This window comes from Rhamphochromis longiceps, linkage group LG19, assembly GCF_057381845.1.
Source record: "Rhamphochromis longiceps isolate RC_006_pf linkage group LG19, R_longiceps_female_GT1.1, whole genome shotgun sequence".
NCBI classification, from domain to species: Eukaryota; Metazoa; Chordata; class Actinopteri; order Cichliformes; family Cichlidae; genus Rhamphochromis; species Rhamphochromis longiceps.
In genome coordinates, this window is record NC_140575.1 from 12,365,926 (window position 1) to 12,385,848 (window position 19,923).

The window sequence follows — 19,923 nt, forward strand, 5'->3', positions numbered from 1 at the left end:
ATGCAACACTCATCTCATCAAAATATCTAATTAGCATTGATTAGTGACATTAAAGTCAATAAACAAGTAAAACAGGAGTTTTTGAGCCTAAATAAGTCAAACGGTGACTTTTAAACGAGAAGAAAGAAGCGAAAGTGGACGGGATCAAAAACAGGAAGCTTGAAACTGAATGTGTGGAATGAGAAAAATAAAGTATAGTTCACAAACCTGTGTTGGAGTCGGAGTTTTCTCTGGGCACATCATCATAAATCACCTCATGTGGATCTGAAAAGACACGTGCACGGTTTTTACACACCACGTAACCGATCCAGTAACGCGACAGCCAGGATGCGATGCAGGGAGAGAGCTAGAAGACAGGCAAACGCAAGGCTGTGCTTCCTCAAACGAACGGGGAAGGAAGTCTCCGGGAATCCAGTTGTGTCATAAGAACATTTTAAAAAGATGAGAGCACCCTGCGGGCATGTCGTGACTGCGCAGAAGCAAACGCAGAGAGATGACACCGCAGCAGCACCGCGGTAACTTTGACCTTACTCGGAATTGTTTCCTTACTTTCCATCCATGCGGTGTTGGCAGGATCTGCTGCCCATTTTGCCAAAGCATCCTCTTCTCTGATAGGTGGATACTCTTCACTGAAAACACTTGGAGAACACATAAAAACACATTTTCAATGTAACATGTCCCCGACGTTGCTGTCGATGCACTCTGTGATGAGCACAAACGGCTCGCATGTGACTCACCTGTCAGCTGAGGCGTTCCCAGTCCCAACCAGCATCACTGCAGGGAAAATGAACTGTGGTGTGAATCCTGCAGGAATTATTTTCCCCAATCAAACATTCCAAACAGCACATCACAGAACTGCAAAGCTTTTCCACACGTGCCACCAGGGGTCACTGATAATTCCACGGATAATTTAACCTGGATATGTTTTAGAGTAAATGTGCTTCCACAAAACTTCATCTAACATATGTGTCTAATTGAAATTCCTTCTGCGTGCTTCTGTTTTCCTTGGAAGATGTCATAACTTCAGCAAAAGGCCCGTACTGTGTGCATTCATCAAAAAACGGCACAAATGAATATCATGGTTGCACTCTCTGGCTTTGTAACATCTAAAAAGCACAAGTATTTCAACATGGTGTGACCTTGTTTAGATAATTACAGTGTAATTAGGCTCCTGGGACTGCCAGGCCACAAGCTTGGGCTCAGTTACTGCAAGATTTTAGGGAAACCGGAAAATCCTTACAGCCAGCACGGATCTTTGGGGAGCGCTAAATTTAGACCCTACTTCCTTGTGGCAAGGCTTTAGGAAAAACAAGAGAAAGAAGAAAGGCCAGGGGGATCGCAGCAGCCGGGACCGCGTTTACGTGTCATAGCTGTGCATCCGTGAGTGAGAGCAGGGAAAAAGGGATTAAAAAACAACTTCACTGCTAGGGAAGATTCAGTTATGGATATAATTTGATAAACATTTGCTTTAACTCGGAAGCATTCGCTCTTAATTTAGCAGCGTTTATTAAAGTCTCCTCCGGGTTTCCCCTGGTGCTCGTTTCATTTACCATCTTCATCCACGGAGAGGTGTCGAATGATGACAGGTGTGGTGTAAGCTGGGGTGATGAGCGGTACTCCAGAGGGGGTCGCATAGCCACACGGGACAGGCACCGAGTATCCCGAAGCGATGCCAGCAGGGCTGCCGGGAGGATCCTGGCCGTCTGCCTCTCGTTCTTTGGGCTCCGTGGGCGAGGGGGTGGGAGAGGCGGGTCTGTGCTGCTGGTCAAGCTGCTGCTGCTGGAAGGAAGTGATGTCAATCACAGAGTAGGGGTTGACTTTGCCCTGGGAGGAGGAACCGGGGGCGACGTGTGGAGCACGAGCGTCGCTGACAGATACTTTCTGGCCTTCACTGACTGCTGAAGGAAAGATCATACAGTTAGCTGACAGTTACAAATATAGTTACATTTAGACAAAGATGGCCTCAAATTATTATATTTATTTGCCTATATAAACTCGACTACTGCACACATTAGAAATGAGCATTAAAAACCTTTTAATGAATGAAATCTTACTTTTTCATAGCTGTCTGATTATTTTGGTGTCTCTCAGTTGTTCATATAAACATTATTCATTATTTAAATACTCTGTTAGACCCATTTCTCCTTCAGAACTGCCTTAAATCTTCAACAAACTGCTGGAAACATTCCTCCGAGATTCATGGCCACCACATCCTAAAGGTGGATTGAGATCTGGTGACTGTGGAGTCCGTTTGAGTACGGCGAACTCATCGTCATGTTCAAGAAACTAGTTTGAGACGATCTGAGCTTTGAGACGTGATGTGGTCTCTGTGCTCACAAAGGCACAGCCATGATCTACACTCTGGTAAGATGTGGTGTTCAGACGATGCTCGTTTGGCACGACGGGGCCCAAAGTGTGCCGAGAAAATTTCCCCCCAGCCGCTCATAGAAGGCAGGATGGATCCATGCTTTCATTAGATTTCCTGTTCTGAAAGTCACATCAGAACAGGAAATCTTTTATTGGTGAGCCTGTGTGAACGGTGGCCTCAGTTTCCTGTCCTTAGCTGACAGGAGAGCCACCCGGTGTGGCCTTCTGTAGCCCATCTGCTTCGACGTTTGACGTGTTGCTGTTTCAGAGGTGCTCTTCTGCATACCTCAGGTATAATCAGTAGTTATTTGTGGTTACCGCTGCCTTCCTATCAGCTCGAGGCAGCCTGGCCAATCTCCTCTGACCTCTGGAATCAACAAGGCTTTTTCTCAACTTACAGAGGAGCAGCTGAGGCTCAGGAGGAAGAGCTATGAAGGGTTGGTGCTTTGATCCATAGTTCCTGCATCGGTTAGATTAAAAGGTAAGAAAGCACTTTGAGCACTCAGACTATGAAAGTCCCATGTTTCCATTTAACTGCTGCTCACTGGACATTTGCTATTTTGCATCTCTGTTTTGGGAAAATTCCAGTCCAACCTGAAACAGCTTAGATGTTCACACTGGGGACACGTTTCTAAAATCTTGACTGCTGCTGTGATTTGGTGCTACTTTTATGCAGCTTTGGTTAAAGCTGCAGTGGCATTGTGCAGCAGTGAGCAGTGCTGAAAGTATGAAAACCTGAATGGGGGAACATCACGTAGCGTCTACGCTAGAAGACTTCTGCATGTATGTGGATCTTGCATCTCTCACGAGTGCAAACGATGCTCAAACGGTGAAGTGTAGTGCAGTGGGAACATCTCATCATATTTCAGAATGACTGAGAATAAACAGAGCCCAGCCAGACCGCTGCTGCTGCTGTCGTGCCCTTCAGTGATAAAAGCCAGAACATCTCCAGCTACAGGCAGCCAGATATACAAGGTGTCACCAGAGAGACAGACTGCCCCACTTTACGATCTCACTCGCGCTGGAGCTGAAGGGGCGTGAGCAGAGCCAGATAGGGTACGCACAACATGACAGGGCAATGCAGAGAACCTTTGTCACTGCCAAAAAACAAAACACACACTCGAGGCATTGTTTGCACTTAACTGATTTCCAAACACAACTTTAGTTGGAAGGACTCTCTGTCCTAAGGAAAGGCCAGCACTTCTGGACTGCATACCTGTTGCTGCAGGACGTGTCTCCGTGTCATCATCCAGAGGAGGGAGCGGAGGCGGAGGCAAATCATTCTCCCTGTCATCAGTCCCCTCAGCAGCAGATGTCCCTTCAGCTTCTGAAGCTGCGCCACCTGCTGTGGCAACTGTTCCATCTGCTGATGATGGAGCTGCGGAGGAAGGCACCGGGGGGTTCGCAGTGGGGAAGAGGTCCGAGCGTTGGCTGTTCACAGTGCTGTCCTTGTTCTGATCCCTACTGACGGGGAGCGCGGGCGGCGGGCAGGCAGCCTCGGGGATGTCGTCAAAATCGAAGGGTTCCCCCTCATCTTCATCTGCAAAAGAGATGTCACCTGCCAACACTGGACAGGTTCCAGATGTGCCAGGTGTTGGATTTTAGTTAGATTTAGAGAATAATAGCTATTGCTTTATTATCTTATCATGTAGTGCAAAACTCTGAGGTGACAGACACACTAATTATGAGTTTACCACAATCAGCTAAACACTTTTTGACTGCATGATAATAGTAACGATACTTAAAGCGCTGCTTTAACATCTATAGCATCATGGGTGGTGCTGCAGCTCTGGAAAAAGAGGCTGAGGACACAGACACAGATGCGCTCTGGGTGGCATTTGAAATCTGCAGGACTGAGCCACATACAGACTTCTAATTAAGGATGGGCTTGACTTTATTGCACAAGCGTCGGCATTGGGGACTGGCACCGAAGCAGCACATGCACTGGTTTTACAGCAAAAACAAACTGGGGGGTTCCAACGCACAGCTAGCATTCAAAGGCATTCACATCAGAGCGCTCAGCTGACAGGAGACAGGAAGGGAACTACAAATATCTTTCCAGTTTCCACACTGCAATTAGGCCAGCAGGAAAGAGAGCTGTTACTCCCTTCAGCGAGGGCTACAGCCTGAGTTTGTGCATTATTCCTGGTTTAGGAATGCTCAGCCTTCATTAGCAGGCTTCAGCTCCAACATGGATACAGACAGTTTGTGGGATTGCAGTAAAAAAAAAAAAACAAGAGTATTTTTATTTCAGAAGTCAGTGCTGGTGGAGATATGAGGTAATACTATAAATAGGCTTTACAGAGCTTGTATGGGGCTCTGCTTCTATCAGAGCCAACATCGTGAAGGGTTTCTGAGAATCATATTTTCTCCCACTATCACAGTTTCTCTCAAATACCACAGATTCTTTGTGATCACTCACACGTCTCGTCACAGCCAGCACGGCTCCGTTCACTCTCAGTGTAGAGTTTGATTTTCTGTCTCATATCCCGAACGGGGTCCCAAAGAAAACAGAGCACGGTCTCCTGTGTGACACGGTGAGGCCCCCCGACAGCACCAGAGGCTGAAATAGCTCAGCTGGGTGCGCGTTAGACTGAAGATCGAAAGGTCACTGGTTCGATCCCACCGCCACAGTTTTTATTCTTTGCTGTCATGTTTGAAGTCCCAACATTTACACATACTTCTTTGATCATTGTATAGTTACTGCTTACACACAGTCACCATCTAATTAACCACATTCACCTCCAGGCTAGTGGCCAGCTAACGGGCTGAACCCTAACTTTGGTGCACACAGCTGTGAATCAGGCTCTGACAGGTAGTCGTTCCACCTCCTCAGTGTGAGAGAGAACAGCCTGTGATTAATGTTCCCGCTCAACTTTGTCAACCCGTGTCCATCTCCACCCACGGCTCATGAAAACAGAAGTGCAAAGAACAAGCATGGGAACAGAGATGCTATCTGCCCGTTTCCATCGGTGGAGCTGAATGCTGTGGGACGCCGTGATAAAGCACGGACAGCCTTTGGAAACACTGGGATGTAGGATGCATGATCACATGCTAAAAACTGCAGTAATCGGCACTTTGGTGAAACACTCGACAGTGTCACAACAGAGTTCGTTTGATTGGATTTTGCCAGAGCAATAATCACAGATGGCCATTCAATAGTACATCTGTAACTGTGGGCCGAGGAGGTCATTGATAGCTGGCTCGGTGAGTGGCTGTGCATGTCAGAACAGCTTACTTACAGACTGTGCACACACACGATTATCATCTAACGTCTACTTTCAGCTCTTAAAGGGAAATAAAATCTCCACTTTGAAGAGTTTCTTTCAACTTTGTAGTGTTATAAAAATATAAGACTACAAAGTTGAGATATATATATATATATATATATATATATATATATATATATAAGGGGTGCAACGATACACAAAATTCACAGTTCGGTTCGATACTTTGGTGTCACGGTTCGATATTTTTTCGATACAAAAAAAATGTTCATGCCTTTTTAATTTGTCATTTATTAAATTTTCACGGCACATTCTGCACCACATCTCTGTGCGTTCATCATTTGTTTGAAGCCAGCTCACCTCCTGCAACTACTTTTCCGAGAATACGTGCTTCTTTTGTGGTTCGGACTCCTGACATTTCTTTGGAGGTGGAGGAACATCACAGTAATTGCTTAAAGGAGCTTCTTCGACATCTTTAAGAGTTCTAAACAAATGTCTGTCCTCCTCCTGAAAATCTTATGTATGCAAACACGCGTTGCAACTTCTTATCTTGTGCGCGTTTTTTATTTTGACAGCGAATGCGCACCTGCGGACCACTTATGTGCAGCCCTGGTTATTTAGCTCGTCATATTGCAGCCACAGAAATTCTTTTGTCCATGAAACCATAAAGCTGCACTTTCTTTTTGCCTTATAGTCTGATTTGTCATAACTTTTCCGTTTTGTGGTAAGCTTTTCTTTGGCTGTCACTTCTTCACCTTGACCTGTCTTATTTGGCTCAGCAGAACTGAAACATATATCCTGCTGCTTTTACACACGCACTCACATAAGCTCAGCGATTCTCTGCGCGATCAACCTCTCACATGTTTAAGCTTGCTGCGGGAGATTTCACTTGTCATGTTTGCGTAGTAAGCTAACGATTAATAAGACGATGTCAGAGGAATTGGTGCACAAATTCAAACGCGATTTCAATATGTCACATATTGACAGTGGCTCACCGATGCCAATGACATAATTACCCAGCTACATTTCCGAAAGAATGCAAAAGCATTGACATATATTTTTTCCTTCCTACGATAGGCCGACGGGCAGGGCAGAGATAGATTTTGGTAGCCCGACTGGAAAAATCGCTAGCCCCGGGACGTCGGGCTAGCGATTTTGCGAGCCCTGTATCTGATTGAGGAATCACTCATCTTTGGAAAAGAGAGTTTATTACAGAGAAATGTCTCTTTCCAAAATAAAAGCTATACTATCCGCTATTCTCAACACAGACAGCATCGTCAGAAGGAAAGTTGATAAAATAAATTAAAAATTTTGTATTGTTCCATACATATGCATACCGAACCGAAAGCACTGTATCGAACGGTTCAATATCGATACGAGTATCGTTGCACCCCTACTATATATATATATATATATATATATATATATATATGCAAATGTGGCAAGGAGGCGAGCTGTTCACGCTGACAATATGGATGTTGTTCTGAGGACCCCTCAGCTCCATAACGGTCTGCTTAAATGACTCACTGCTTCTGTTTCGCCTCAGCAACAAATCGAGCGAGCGGCCAGCTGGAGACGAAGGATTTCTCTGGCCTGCGTCTACCCCGGAGGCTTTGTGTGCCCCTGTGCGCGCTGCTGCATCAGTATTCTGCCTCATACTGAAGCACATTGTCTGCTATTCACAGTAGCGCAGCACATTTTACTCTCCTTACTCCCTCATTCCTCCACCCACGCACGCTACAGCGGTGGATGAGCGGAGGAGAGGAATCTGCGCTGTTGACTCGAGCTGCACAGCTTCATCAACCTCTGAGAAAATCATCTAACCTTACGATGACCTGCAGAAGTGATCAGCTGACCAACACCTGCAACCTCTGTGAAACAAAGTTTCCTCATTTTGGTTAAAGTGGACGTTTTTGTTCATTTTCTGTCATACGTATACACATTTATAAACTATGACAGCTGTGGAATTTTTTAATGATCCCTGTGAGCCAAACTCTTCTTTTTCCTCGTTGGATTTGGATGATGTCAGAGAGAAAGGATATCCTTTATATAGAAGCTCCACCCACCTGCCTTTCAAACCATCTTCTTACAGAATAGAGTAGCATGTCTATTGTCATTGTACATGTACAACGAAAGAAAAGAGCAAAACAAGACGGTGGTCTTTCAGGACGAGGTGCTAATAGGAAGTGGATGATTCTTCAACTCAGCTCTCTTCCTCAGTGTGTCTATTGTCCTGTCCCTCATCTCCCCTCCCCTCACCCAGTTGCAGCAGATAGCCCCGCCCCTCCATGAGCCTGTTAAAATGGAGTTTTTTCTTCCCACAGTCACCGAATGCTTGCTCATAGGGAGTTTTGATTGCTCAGGTTTTGTAGGGCCTGTTGTTGTGATTTGGCACTATGTACATAGAATTGAACTGACCAACTGAGCTAACCGGCCCATGAAAACAACACTTTCCACCATGTTTACCAGTTTAAGCATCGAGGAAGCGGACACATGCAAATCACATATGAAGTACGAGGATTTGTTGACTTTACTTTCAGGAGGTGGGGGAGGAAAGTCTTCCATGTCCATGCTTACTGCTCTTCTCCTGCTAAAGCTCTTCAGACATCAGCACGCAGAGGCTCAGTTACACCAACGCACATTCCTACAGGAGAAAAGGACAAATGTCGTTACAGTCAGTTCAAGGAGGCTCATACAACAGAAAAAAAGAGACCGAGTTTGGCATTTCTAGGTCAGCATATGTGAGCCAGTCGGTCCACAAAAGACCAACCACTTGTTATTCAATGTTACTTAAAGCGGCAGACAGCAGCGTGGCTGTGTTGTCACGGTCTGCTACCTTTTGTATCAACATCTGATTCTGAACCAAAGCGAATTCAGACAAATGAAGAGTGAGAGAAAACAAAGGAAACACTTGTAGAGCTCCCAGGGAGAGCTGATGCTGGCGTGTGTTTACGTGTGCCCGGCATTGTCATATGCTAATGCTGCGTGTGTGTGTGTGTGTGTGTGTGATGCCATGGTATGCACAGCCTGTGCTACAATTGTAATGGACACATCACACCCTGCTGCGTGTCCACGAGGAAAACAGAAGCTGTGGAGCTTTGCAGCTAAAGCAAAGTTCATGCAAAGCAGGATTCAGCTTAGATTTGAACTCATTTCTTTGGTTTCAAATACATTCAGAATGCATTACACGAGCAGACTATCAAAAACTCACTTTAACGCTCCAGGATGTGAAATATGTGCTGCTGTAAATTAAAACCCAGGCAGGTTATCATGCAGAGGCACAGGTCAGTGTTGCACTTCTGTCTCAAACAGCAATTATCAGCCACACATTTTGGTCCTTATTAGCATGCTGAGGCAGGAGACCTTTGGACCTGCATGAACATAAGAGGCGTTACATGCCTGAGCAGCACAGGGTTCCTGTCTGATGTGCAGCTTTTATCCAGAGGTGACAGTTTCTGTCAAACAAAGCTGAGCTATTTACTGGACATCTTCAGCTCACTACTGTGCACAAGGACAGATGACAGTGTGGTGACATCATGCTGTGGCATAAAGCAGGCATTGTAGCGCTGTGTGTGCACCATTCTCTATCCATGCAATCTCCACAGCCAGCGTAGCTTCACAGCAGTCTGCTTCTGACTAAGACAAACGTGCAGCAGAACAGAAAACAAGAAGGATAACTCATTCTGAGTCTCAAAGCTTGTTTTGTCTAGAAATAATGTGAAATCCTCTCGCGTTGTCCTCCACTCTGTTCACTGGGCACAAGGCCAGGAGAGAGGATCTGTCTGCTACGGCTAACAGTGCTAACACAGACAGGTAGGCTGCACTGAGCCTGAGGAGGCCCTAGCTTCATAATGGAGTACAAAGAGACAGGCAGATGCAGCTGCAGCATTAACATATCTTACATCTGTCCATCTTCAGGCTCTACTGTGCTGAAGAACAGTGATATATAATGTTTGTGTTTGATCTTTTTTTAATTATCATGGTATGAAATATTTTTCTTAGACTGAATAAAATCATATTAGCAATTGTCACTCATGTAGGGCTGCCACAATTTTTTGATAGTCGATTATTTTTGCGATTAGTCGACTAATCACATCATCATCCATTGGACATAAAACGAACAGCTTATTGCACAAGCAGCACCTGCTCTTATATAACTATCATTAGCTTACAGCTTTAAGTGTTTAAGGTCTGTGCTAACTAAAAATAAAGACAAGATGGTAGTTTATTAAATTTTAATGAAATTTGCAGATTGTTTCGGTGAAGTTTAATAAACTCCTTGCTATCTAAAATATAACAGGACACCTATATTCTCCAGCATCTCACACTTCTGATAATCAGCTGTCTGCTTGACATTTATTCAGCTGTGTAAAAACTTTAATCTCAGCCAAACCGATTTACTCAGGAACAAATAAAATACTAAAAAAAAGCCAAACAATAACATTTTTAAGTTACGGTATCTAAGTGACTTATATATGTTTAACCTGAGTAGCGAAAGACGGCGGTGGGTTTGAAGCCAGGAGTCCGGTGTTCTCACGGGCTCTAGTGAGCCTTGCCCCGGCTCGCTATCGAGCTAGTGAGTAACAGACGTCTCCGAAAACGTCGGAGCGCTTTTGAAAATATGTGGTGTCCTGATAAACTGAGCAGATATTTGAGGTTTACACAGCTACATTCTCGCTAGAAAATATGTTAAACGTTTATTTTGTGACCCAGAAAGAGTAATGTTAAAACTAACTAGCTGCCGCTATTGGTGGAAACTGAGCTGGGCTGCGCTATGAATTCTGGGACACAGCTGCTACTTCTTCTTCTGGTTTTAACGGCAGCTGGCATCCTTGTACATGCAGTGCTGCCATCTTCTGTTTCAGTCCGTTATTACACTCTTAAATCCTACTACTTATTCCTGCGTCTTTTGGGATCTTACAAAGCTTCAAACGACGCGTCGACTATTAAATTAGTCGTCGACGATTTTGATAGTCGACGTAATCGTGACTAGTCGACTAATCGTGGCAGCCCTACACTCATGTAATCTCAGTGAAAATTAAAAATAAGAACAATCCAGTGTGATCAAACTGAAAACAACTAAAACTCTGAATCTTTATTTTTATTCCAGGGGCTTCGTACTTGGGTTTCCTTCCTAGTTTTGTGAGTCAGCTGTAACTGCTGTGAGCAGGTAACTACACGACAAACACGCTCGTAACTCGGCTGACACGTTTTAAAGCGAGGAACTGTCAGCCGAAGCCAAACAGAAGCTTCAAAGCGTGACTCATCTCTCCCGTTAAAAGCATTGTTTGAGGTTTAGGAAAGCAGGAAAAGGATGGAAGGGAGAGGAAAGGGACTGAAACGTGTTCTTCTTCCTCCAAAGGCACTAAAGAGAAAAGTGGTTAAAAAAAAAAACTTGTTACTGAAACAGTTTCGTTTCTCATGTTTCTGTTTATTTGTAATATGTGTGAGTGAAGCTGATCTTCTGTCGGTCAGCCTGCAGATTCCTGCATTCCTCCCTGCTCCTGTAATTACTCCCACTTTGGTCCTTCTGCTTTCTTTTGGAGGAAAACTAAACACATTTCCAAATTACACCCTGCGCTGCTTGCGGTGTAGCGTGACTTCAAATGTGGTCTTCACCAAACAAGCACCTGTCTCACCCGTGAAGATGACCTGTAGCACAAACACAACATGACATCTGCAGCTTTGGTCACCAGCTTTGGACTGAGCCACACGAGCTGAGTGTGCGTATCTCACAAACCCTCGCTGAGAGGCCAAATACAGTCACAGTAATTCATTTTTAATTGTACCGCTAATCTATTTGGTGTTTAATTAAAAGGCAGTGCATTGCTGGCTTATCTCAGAGCCGTGATTTAAGGCAGAGTGGAAGACAGCAGAAAAGGTAAAATCCTCTCCACAGTTGATGATACACTCAGCTGAGCGTGTCATTACATGCTGGGGCGGCTGAGCAATGCTGTGCAGACAGGAAAACAGTCATATGGCTTACAGCGTAATGCAGACAATTTGCTCACCTGTGTGCTCCTAATAACCTGCACATGCTACATAACAAACAGCACGTATGTTGCACACAGCAGGAGGCCGAGTGCAGAGGATTAGCTGTGACCTGTGTGTAGTGAGACAGAAACACCACAGCTGTCTTTGTCTTGATCTTAATTTTAAAATTACATTTCTATTAAATCGTGTTTCAAACATGTGAAACTCTTATAATCTTATTAACTGAAGCCACACCCAACCTGTGTCCATAGATGAGGCAGGGTTTCTTATCATGCACTAATCATCTACAGAAATCAAAGAATGACTGACTTGCATTTAAGCATGTAAGCTTTTAAACACAGATTTATTATAAAAAAGCCACTAACCCAAACACAGAGACCAATCAAAAATATGCGACGCTGAGAGCTCGGCAAGAGGTTTGCAGCCGAGTCTTCTAGTGCGCACTTAAAGACAAGTGGCATTCCACACACAGGCTGAAAGTCATAAACAAAGCCTCAGGGGGGGCGGGTGCTGGGAGAGACAGGCGCTACGGGTGTCTGAGCTTTGCTCTGCAGCTCTGGGCAGAGCATCCTTCTGTTCAGATTACTGAACACAAGATCCCAGGCCTGCAAAGAGAGGCCCAGCAGTCTTAACAAAGTACTCGAAGATGTTTGTGAGGACGTTCAGGGCGCTGCAGCTCTTCATGATCAGAATTCAAGAGTAACAGCAGAGTTAAAAGGATGCTTCTGCTTCTCACATAGGTCACCCTCATTAACACACTTTCAACACAGCTTACTTATACTTTGAACCACACGGTAAAAAATAAAGCGATGAGCATCCAGTAGAGCACCGGGGCTCACACAGTATGTGGGCCTCAACAACACCACCCACTCCAACCACAAACTCGGAGTCCTGACTGCTGGCAAGTTGAAAGCTCAGATCAGATCTGGGACCGAAGGAAATTCACAGGCACATATATCACTACCACAGTAAAGCAAGCAGTCCTCCCTACTGCTCACATGGCCCACCGTTTACTCCTCTCCAATGAATACAACCTCTCCTCACAGCAGTGCAGGATAAAACCCACACAGAACACAAGAAGATAAGTCTGGTCCCCGTCAGCTACTACTTATAATTATAATGCAGCGGCGGTCGATTGTAGGGAGTACACTTCGATAATCAGATGCATGGGGCCGCAGGACTTTGATCTGATTACAGACGTGATTTATTGGGCTTGCCATAATGATGCATCACCCCACCATACAGTATGTATGAAGCGGTCTTTTGCAGGCAGATTCTGTTTTTAATAATACAAACAGCAAACACTGACATGACTCTGCCAGCCTGGGAATCACTCAGCAAAATAAAAGACTGCATTATGTTTCAAACGTGGTGTCCATTTGAAGACAGAGACTGTAAAGTCTTGGCTATCACTCGTAACTGGTCTCCACCCACCCAGCGAGCCACACCAAAGCTCCGAGAAGCCAACATGTCACCAGAAACACACTATTTAGTGAGCGGTGATGAGCAGCCACTCTAAGGCGTTTTTGTTAACTGGCTGGATTTCAGCTCTGAAGGAATTTTAATGTGAATAGAGCAGCTCAATCAGATTACAATAAAATGACCACAGGAAACCATGCCACTCCTGATCATCAGTGGGCTATGCATGGACTTGAAAAGGGTGGAAACAGTTCCCAAAGCCAAGAATATGAGTGACTCTTAGCTTTACTCATCCCTGGGCAGAGTCCTGAGCTACAGCTCATCTCACAGAGCACGGTGCTATCGCACAAAGGAAGGTAAAGCTCCCTAACAAGCCAGCGCTGTGTCAGTTTCTCTCGTCCACCTGCACGAGAGCAGCGGCCTTTCTTTCCCAGCTGTTGGCGAGCTATGCTGCTAATCCACGTCCCGTCTCGGTGGATGTTTGGCCGAGTTGTGGGTGGACAGTGACTCCATTAACTGCCTTTCGAAAAATGAATGGTATGCTCCTCTGCACGACCATTGTGTGCTCTGGCACCCCCGAGCTCAGTCACGGTAAACAGTAGCTGCTATTGGCAAAGCGGCGCTACAGGCTGCCCTGTCACAGTTACTTAACTAATTCCTGGTATTTCTCCATTAAAACGCACCTGTGTTCACAGACTGCTCCGAGCACAAGTGAGGACACTGAAGTCTGTGCTCTGTGTTCTCATGTTTGTGGCAAAGCTGGCTGTGATCTACAAAAGCATCTTCATAAAGGATTCTACGTGATGTACACGACATTAAGTGACAGCAGGCAGTTTAAGCACAGTAAAAACAGCCCACACTGGTGGAGCTATTAAGCATCTGTATTTACAGGCAGGCCTCTCCAGTTATTTGCCAATCAAATTACCAGCGGAGACTCTTGTGTGCAAGCATGTGCATGTGTGAGCCTTTCTTCCACCTCACCCTCGTCCTGGCTGAATGAACTGGACATGCACGACACTGGACAATACAAGCAGTGATCAAAGCATTCTTTGTATTTCTAACCATCATTGGAGATCTACCAAACCTCGGAGGGTTCCTTGAGGAACTTGACTTTTGTAGTGCAGATAGGCACCTACTAAACCTACCAAAGGCCAAACAGATGAATTAAACTGAGGTTTCACAGCCTGCTCAGACCAATCTTCCACTTGGCTGAAGCTGTGCAGGGCTTTGGCTGAGGAATGCTATGCATGACTACTTGGATCTGCAGCTCTGATTTATCCAGTTATGAATGATTTTTCGGAGTGTCAACTCCACGGGTGGTGCAGTGTTTTCAGTCCACATTTTTGTGTTCATAAAGCTGTTTGTTATCAGTTCTCTCAACCTCATCAAATCAGTCCTAAAACAGCAGTAAGATCAAAGTAAGAAGAAGAAACGTATGAAAATCTTACACGGCAGCTCAGAAACTTGGTGAATTCTTAAACAAACACAGAGGAGAGTTTGTTGATGTAATTCTTGTTCTTAAAGCAGATCGTTTCCGGATTAGGGTGCACAAATTGGCATAAATGCGCATAAAAGGCGCATTAGTGACTGTGTTATTGCAGGTATCTGACAGGGTTTGGGATCTTCTCCGTGGAAACTGACACGCCACGTTATAGCCAACATCTTCCAACACAGTTTCTGCTTCAGGCTGACATCACTGCTCACTTCACCTCACAGTTATCGGGACACATTTGTCAGGGTTATTCAGAACTTTGTAAAAAACCTACAAATGACCTCAACTTACCGTTCTGTGACGTGCTCCCAGGTGAATGACGTAATCCTTTCACAGCAAGCGTTAAACGCAAAACACTTCAGACTCCCGCACAACTTCAAACCTATCAAAACATCCACTTCTCGTCCTTTTTACTTCTCTCCCTTCGGTGCAAGCTGACTTCATCCATGAAAACCCTCTCACCCCCCGTCTCAGACGCTGATTGGCCGCCACAGCGCCACTAAGGGCTCTGATTGGCTGCGTAGAACGCCAATCAAACCTCCGCCGTCTTCTCCGGATTTTATGGGAAAGAAGTTCGAGCAAAGCGGACACGTGACGTGTGAGGTGGCTCCCCCCTCACAGCTGTCCGGAGATGATGTTGAAGGAAGTTTTTAGCTTATCCGTTAAAACCTGAACCGAAAACAACGAAGGAGGGATTTTTGTCCCCGGGAGGCACCGATGTCCACGCTGATGAAGAGGCTGGACTGCTGCTTCACGCGTGATTTACAGGAGCAGACACATAAAGTTAGAATAACGAACTCTGAGCCTTTAACGCTGAAACTTTCACTTTTTTTTAAGGACACAATGTTTTTAAGCATTTTTTTTTATAGATCCTTAAAAAATCTTGAGTAATTTCTCGTTTCTCTGACGGAGCTTTTTTTTTCATGTCTTCACTTTAAAATGAAGTATCGCAATAAGCAAAGTGACTCTTCAGACTGTAACAGATCTGTGTACGAGACAAACCTGCTGCAGCCCTGTGCTGCTGTTCAGGGGGAAATCATCCTTAAATATGCAAGAATGTGCTGACGGTTTATGGCAATGTTGAAAAAGAAATCAATTGAAAACTGGAGGTAATTATTCCCATTGCGCCACCTACAGGCAGATCCTCTGTTGCACATCTTACAGTCTAAGCTAAGCCCACCTCTTTCATTCTCCTCCCCCCTCAGCTCACACTGAGCTTCCCACCCGAAATGTAAGAGGGGGAAGGAACAGCCCTACAATAAAATCAGACATCCTCCCCTTTGAGCAAACATGTTGAATGGCTGCCAGTTAAATGTCACAGCTGCAGCATCTGCCTATCAATTTTGTTTAAAGCCTACATTACAGGTCCTTCAGTGCAACGTCACCCTCTGCTCTCCAGACCTGTGTGAACATGCCCCACTTACATGAATTTCTGGGTCACATGCAGGAGCATGGTGACAGGAGACAAAACAGAAGAAAGAGACACAATAACCAAGGAAACACTTTATTTTGAAACTCGGTAGTTTAAATGAATGCACAGTCCAACATAGATAACACAGAAGCTGTTAGTATATGGCACTGAATCAACAGGACATCTGTCCCACGGTAGTTCCCTAATTTCACAATCTAAATCTAACATGATCAGATTTATTTAAAGTGAGATCAGAGCTACAGCTAAAACAACATTTCACTCTTTACGAAGATGAAATTACTGAAGGTGTGAAAAGCAGAAAAGTTTTAATCTATTGGACTGAGGCTTCGAAGCGTTTTCCACTTTATTTAACACACAGGCAGGAAAACATCTAACGAGGGCTTCACTTATTTGCTGGGCAGCTTTTGTGCAGGCCGAGCCAAAAGGTGTTAATGTGCACGCTGTAGAAAGAAAATTACAACTATGTGCACAATTAAAATGTCTTAAAAAATTACTGAATATAACACATAATTCTGTTTCCCATGTACAATAACAACACAGGGCTATTCTGTTAATGAGAACTAAAAGCAGAGCTGTTAAAGTGGGATATTGTGGAGAAGTTGAACATTTGCAGCGAAAGACAAATAAAACCTTTCCTATGGTTTAAATACAGGAACACACACAATCGCCATTAGTATGTTTTTATAAAAATCCCACACACATAAAATAAAACTCAGTGGATTTTAGAATACACCATAAATAAAGATGGGCTGCAGGGCTGCACCAGTTTAAACCACAGTTATCAGGGTCAGAGGTTTGCTTAGTGTAAGCACTAGTTTAGTATTTTTTCAGCACAGTTAAGCCTTTGTGAAGCGGACTGCTGTGACTCAGTGTAACTCCGCCATGATACATGCTTGTTTCTCTGCTGATGCAGTCCAAACACACCAATCTGATCAACACTTAGTATCTAATAACTTCAATGAGTAAACCTATGAGAGGTCATCCTCAAACATGATCCAGTTTTACCCCACTCAGGCAGCAGAGCTGTGTAACAAAGGGTCCACTCTGGAGTTCACAGTGCTTTGATTTAGAGACACTTCATGCTCACCTCAAACTTCCCTAAACAGACGGAGCAAATTTCACTGTCAATATGTACACAATAGAAACAGCTGTGGGCCGACAACATCTACTCCCAACTCATATTTAAGTCCAGTTTAATTCTGGTCTTTATCTCAAAGCAGATTTTGCTTATTAAAGCTTTTGTTGATCTTAAACTTACTGATTTTTAATGCAGGAGCTGCTCTCATACATATTTTATACTGAAAAAAAGTAATTTATTACTTTAAAAGTGGATACTTGCAACACTTGTTAAAAGGTGTGAAATCGCACCATTGCCAACTCTTTGCTGCATCGATAATACTTGTGTGTATAATGAACCACAAAGTCCTGTTATGAGCCTGGAAAAACCCAGACAGTAATACCAGAGTCCTGAAATAAAACGAAATCGAAATAAAAGCTGTGCAGTGAAAGATTCTGTTTCACACTCTGTTGTGATCATATGTAAACCTTTGTCAGGAGCAAAGTCTCTTTATGCCCTTTTTCCACTAGCACCTACACAACTCAATTACTTAGTTTAAAGGGTTTCCATTAGGTGAGTTTGTGAGGAGCTGAGTCAGACCAAAAATGTGACATTGGGAGACTTCATGCCACCGATTGGCCAGGGAGTGATGTCACTGGATGAGTCATGAGAGCGACTCCTTCACAAGAATCAAATCTGCCATTTTTCAAACCCAACAACGAAGGAAATGGAGACACAAACTTCTTTTACCTGAAGTCTGACAAGAAAACGCAGACTGGGACTTTCTGCCCACCTTGCTATGATGACCCTGCCCACATTGAGGTACTACACAATTGTAAAAACTGAGTAGAGTTGAGCTGAGGTGGTGCTAGAGGAAAAGATGCGTTACAGAACAAAGGACTAGAGAGCCCAAGGGGCTTAAAAAGAAGTCCCAGTCTAACAAACGTAGAATTTAAAACAAGCATCCATCAAAAGTCAGCTCCCACTCAGTCTCAAATAATAAAATAAAAAGCCATAACTGAAACAGGAAATGACACCGATGATACTCCTTAACTGGCATGAGGTTTTCCAGAAGCCTCAGGCTGACCGTCGGTGGTGCCGTTCAGTGGGATCGCCTTGTTGCCAAAGTTCCAGTCCACAGGATTAAGAAGCTGCATTGTCTTCTTGTGGGTCCATATGGGGTTGAGGATAAGTGTGAGCAAAGTGAGGCCGGTGAAGAAGAGTATTAGCGGGGGCAGGGGCGCATGGGTCCACAGCTCCACCCGGTGGGTCAAGGTTACCCACCACATGTAGTAAGTGAGTACCATTCGACAGTGAAACATGTGAATCATCACCCACTGGTTGGCTTTCCAGAACAGAGTGCATGCCCAGCCAGCCTGTCAGGGGAGACACAATCTGTCAGACACCTTCTCTTTACTTCACATTCATGCAAAATCTGTTCAGTAAACCAGTGAGCAGAAGGAACAGAGAAAACTGTGGTTAGTGCTTCAGGTTTTTGTTGTTTTTAAAAGGGAACTTCCTCTTTCTAAGAACGTTCTGGTACAGTGAACATAATCACAAGGTGCACAAGACCCAGGAGGAAGCAAAACTTACAAGTCAAGCAAAAGGTCAAGCCAGTGAGATGCTACAGAAAGCCGGGCCTGGACTTACCAAAGATTACGTACAAATACAAGTCCGGAGAATGAGATGAAAGGTACGTGCATGTGACACGATCATGCTTACCTTCAGCAGCATCCAGGATATACAGGTGAATGGCGTGCTCATCTCCAGCAGGAGGGTGACCATGGGCAGGAAGTGGCCCAGGGAATCCCACACCACCGCCCCCACGTATCCCGACAGGGCGAAGAAATGGTGCGTGGCCAGTGGGAGGTCGAATGACCAAAATACCACACTGGAGGCGTGAAGTGCAACATTCTCAAATGCAAAAAAGCCCGTGGCTGTGAGCACGTTAAACCATGACCAGTCTTCCTGGCCCCTCACTTTGTCTCTGGTGATTGAGGAGTCTTCAGTGAGGGCCCGGAGACCGGCTACTGTACTCTGGATCCCAAACACTGCCCGGGTGGCAGCAAGGTTCCAAAAAACCTTTTCTTTGGCCAGCAGGGACTTGTAGGTCTGGCACAGAGACACAGACAGGAGGTGACAGAAGAGGAACACTACAGTATAGAAGCAGAAGCCAAGGCCGATGAGCTGGAGGCGATAGTCCCATAAGAAGTACTCTGCACTGGGCTGGGAGAGGCGGCCGGTGTGCTGCTCGGAGGCCATGGCGCTTTACGGAGGATCACCGAACCTGAGCGCGGGGAGGGTCACCTGAAGGTGGAGCTGCTAGGAGCATGGTGTGTGTGGCCCACCTGCAACAGACAGACAACACACCATCCATTAACGCAGCACTGTGCCTGTGAAAACACTCCACGAAGCCGTGGACCTCGGTACACACGGATCATTTTATTTAAACTCTATGTAAGCCTTCAATCTGTGTTCATTTCATCCGCCGGTGACAAACTTTCACTACAGAGTTCTTCGAAAGAAGAGTCAGAGAAAAGTTCGATGTTAACATCGCGACATATCTCACAGAATATTTAAAAATGATTAAATCTAAAGCAGTTTACTTACTAACTAACACAGAAACGTGTAACTTACCGGACAGAAGCGTTTCCAGGGAGTACAGCGTCCCTCTGTAACCGATAGTACCCCCAAACAGGAAAACTCACATCATACGACTCCAATTTGGTCATGTGACATCCACACAGGAAGTCCAGCCTCGCTGTACTTTGCAGACATCCCATTGGCCAGCGCTGATCAGCCGTAGAATCCCATTGGTTGCCTCTTATTTATATTTTCTGTCTGGAAACAGCCTCTTTAATATTAATCACGATTATCTATTATTACGACCGGATTCCTGTAGAAGAAGTCGCAAGATTCACCTGAATAAACCGCT

At 44.8% G+C, this 19,923-nt stretch overlaps 2 protein-coding genes across 4 annotated transcripts in view; both read right to left on the reverse strand.

Annotated features, from left to right (window-relative positions):
• arhgef10 (Rho guanine nucleotide exchange factor (GEF) 10) overlaps positions 1–15,112 on the reverse strand; it is a 44,755-nt gene extending 29,643 nt beyond the window's left edge. The window contains exons 1-7 of one of the 3 annotated variants that reach the window (XM_085392510.1): positions 14,791–15,112; positions 8,129–8,238; positions 3,584–3,934; positions 1,551–1,895; positions 738–774; positions 550–638; positions 208–264 (exon numbers count right to left, since the gene is read on the reverse strand). In XM_085392510.1, the coding sequence (XP_085248636.1) occupies positions 208–264; positions 550–638; positions 738–774; positions 1,551–1,895; positions 3,584–3,934; positions 8,129–8,165 (916 nt within the window). In that variant the 5' untranslated portion in view covers positions 8,166–8,238; positions 14,791–15,112. Of the gene's footprint in view, positions 1–207; positions 265–549; positions 639–737; positions 775–1,550; positions 1,899–3,583; positions 3,935–8,128; positions 8,239–14,790 lie in introns of all 3 variants that reach the window. The other 2 variants (XM_085392509.1, XM_085392511.1) reach the window with 2 other exon arrangements.
• Positions 15,113–15,993: 881 nt separating this feature from the next.
• cln8 (CLN8 transmembrane ER and ERGIC protein) lies at positions 15,994–19,781 on the reverse strand. Its single transcript, XM_085392190.1, has 3 exons — positions 19,626–19,781; positions 18,711–19,336; positions 15,994–18,364 (listed from the first exon to the last, which is right to left on the reverse strand). The coding sequence occupies exons 2-3, from the start codon at positions 19,248–19,250 to the stop codon at positions 18,038–18,040; spliced, it is 867 nt and encodes a 288-aa protein (XP_085248316.1). The 5' UTR covers positions 19,251–19,336; positions 19,626–19,781; the 3' UTR covers positions 15,994–18,037.
• Between the last annotated feature and the right edge of the window lie 142 nt (positions 19,782–19,923).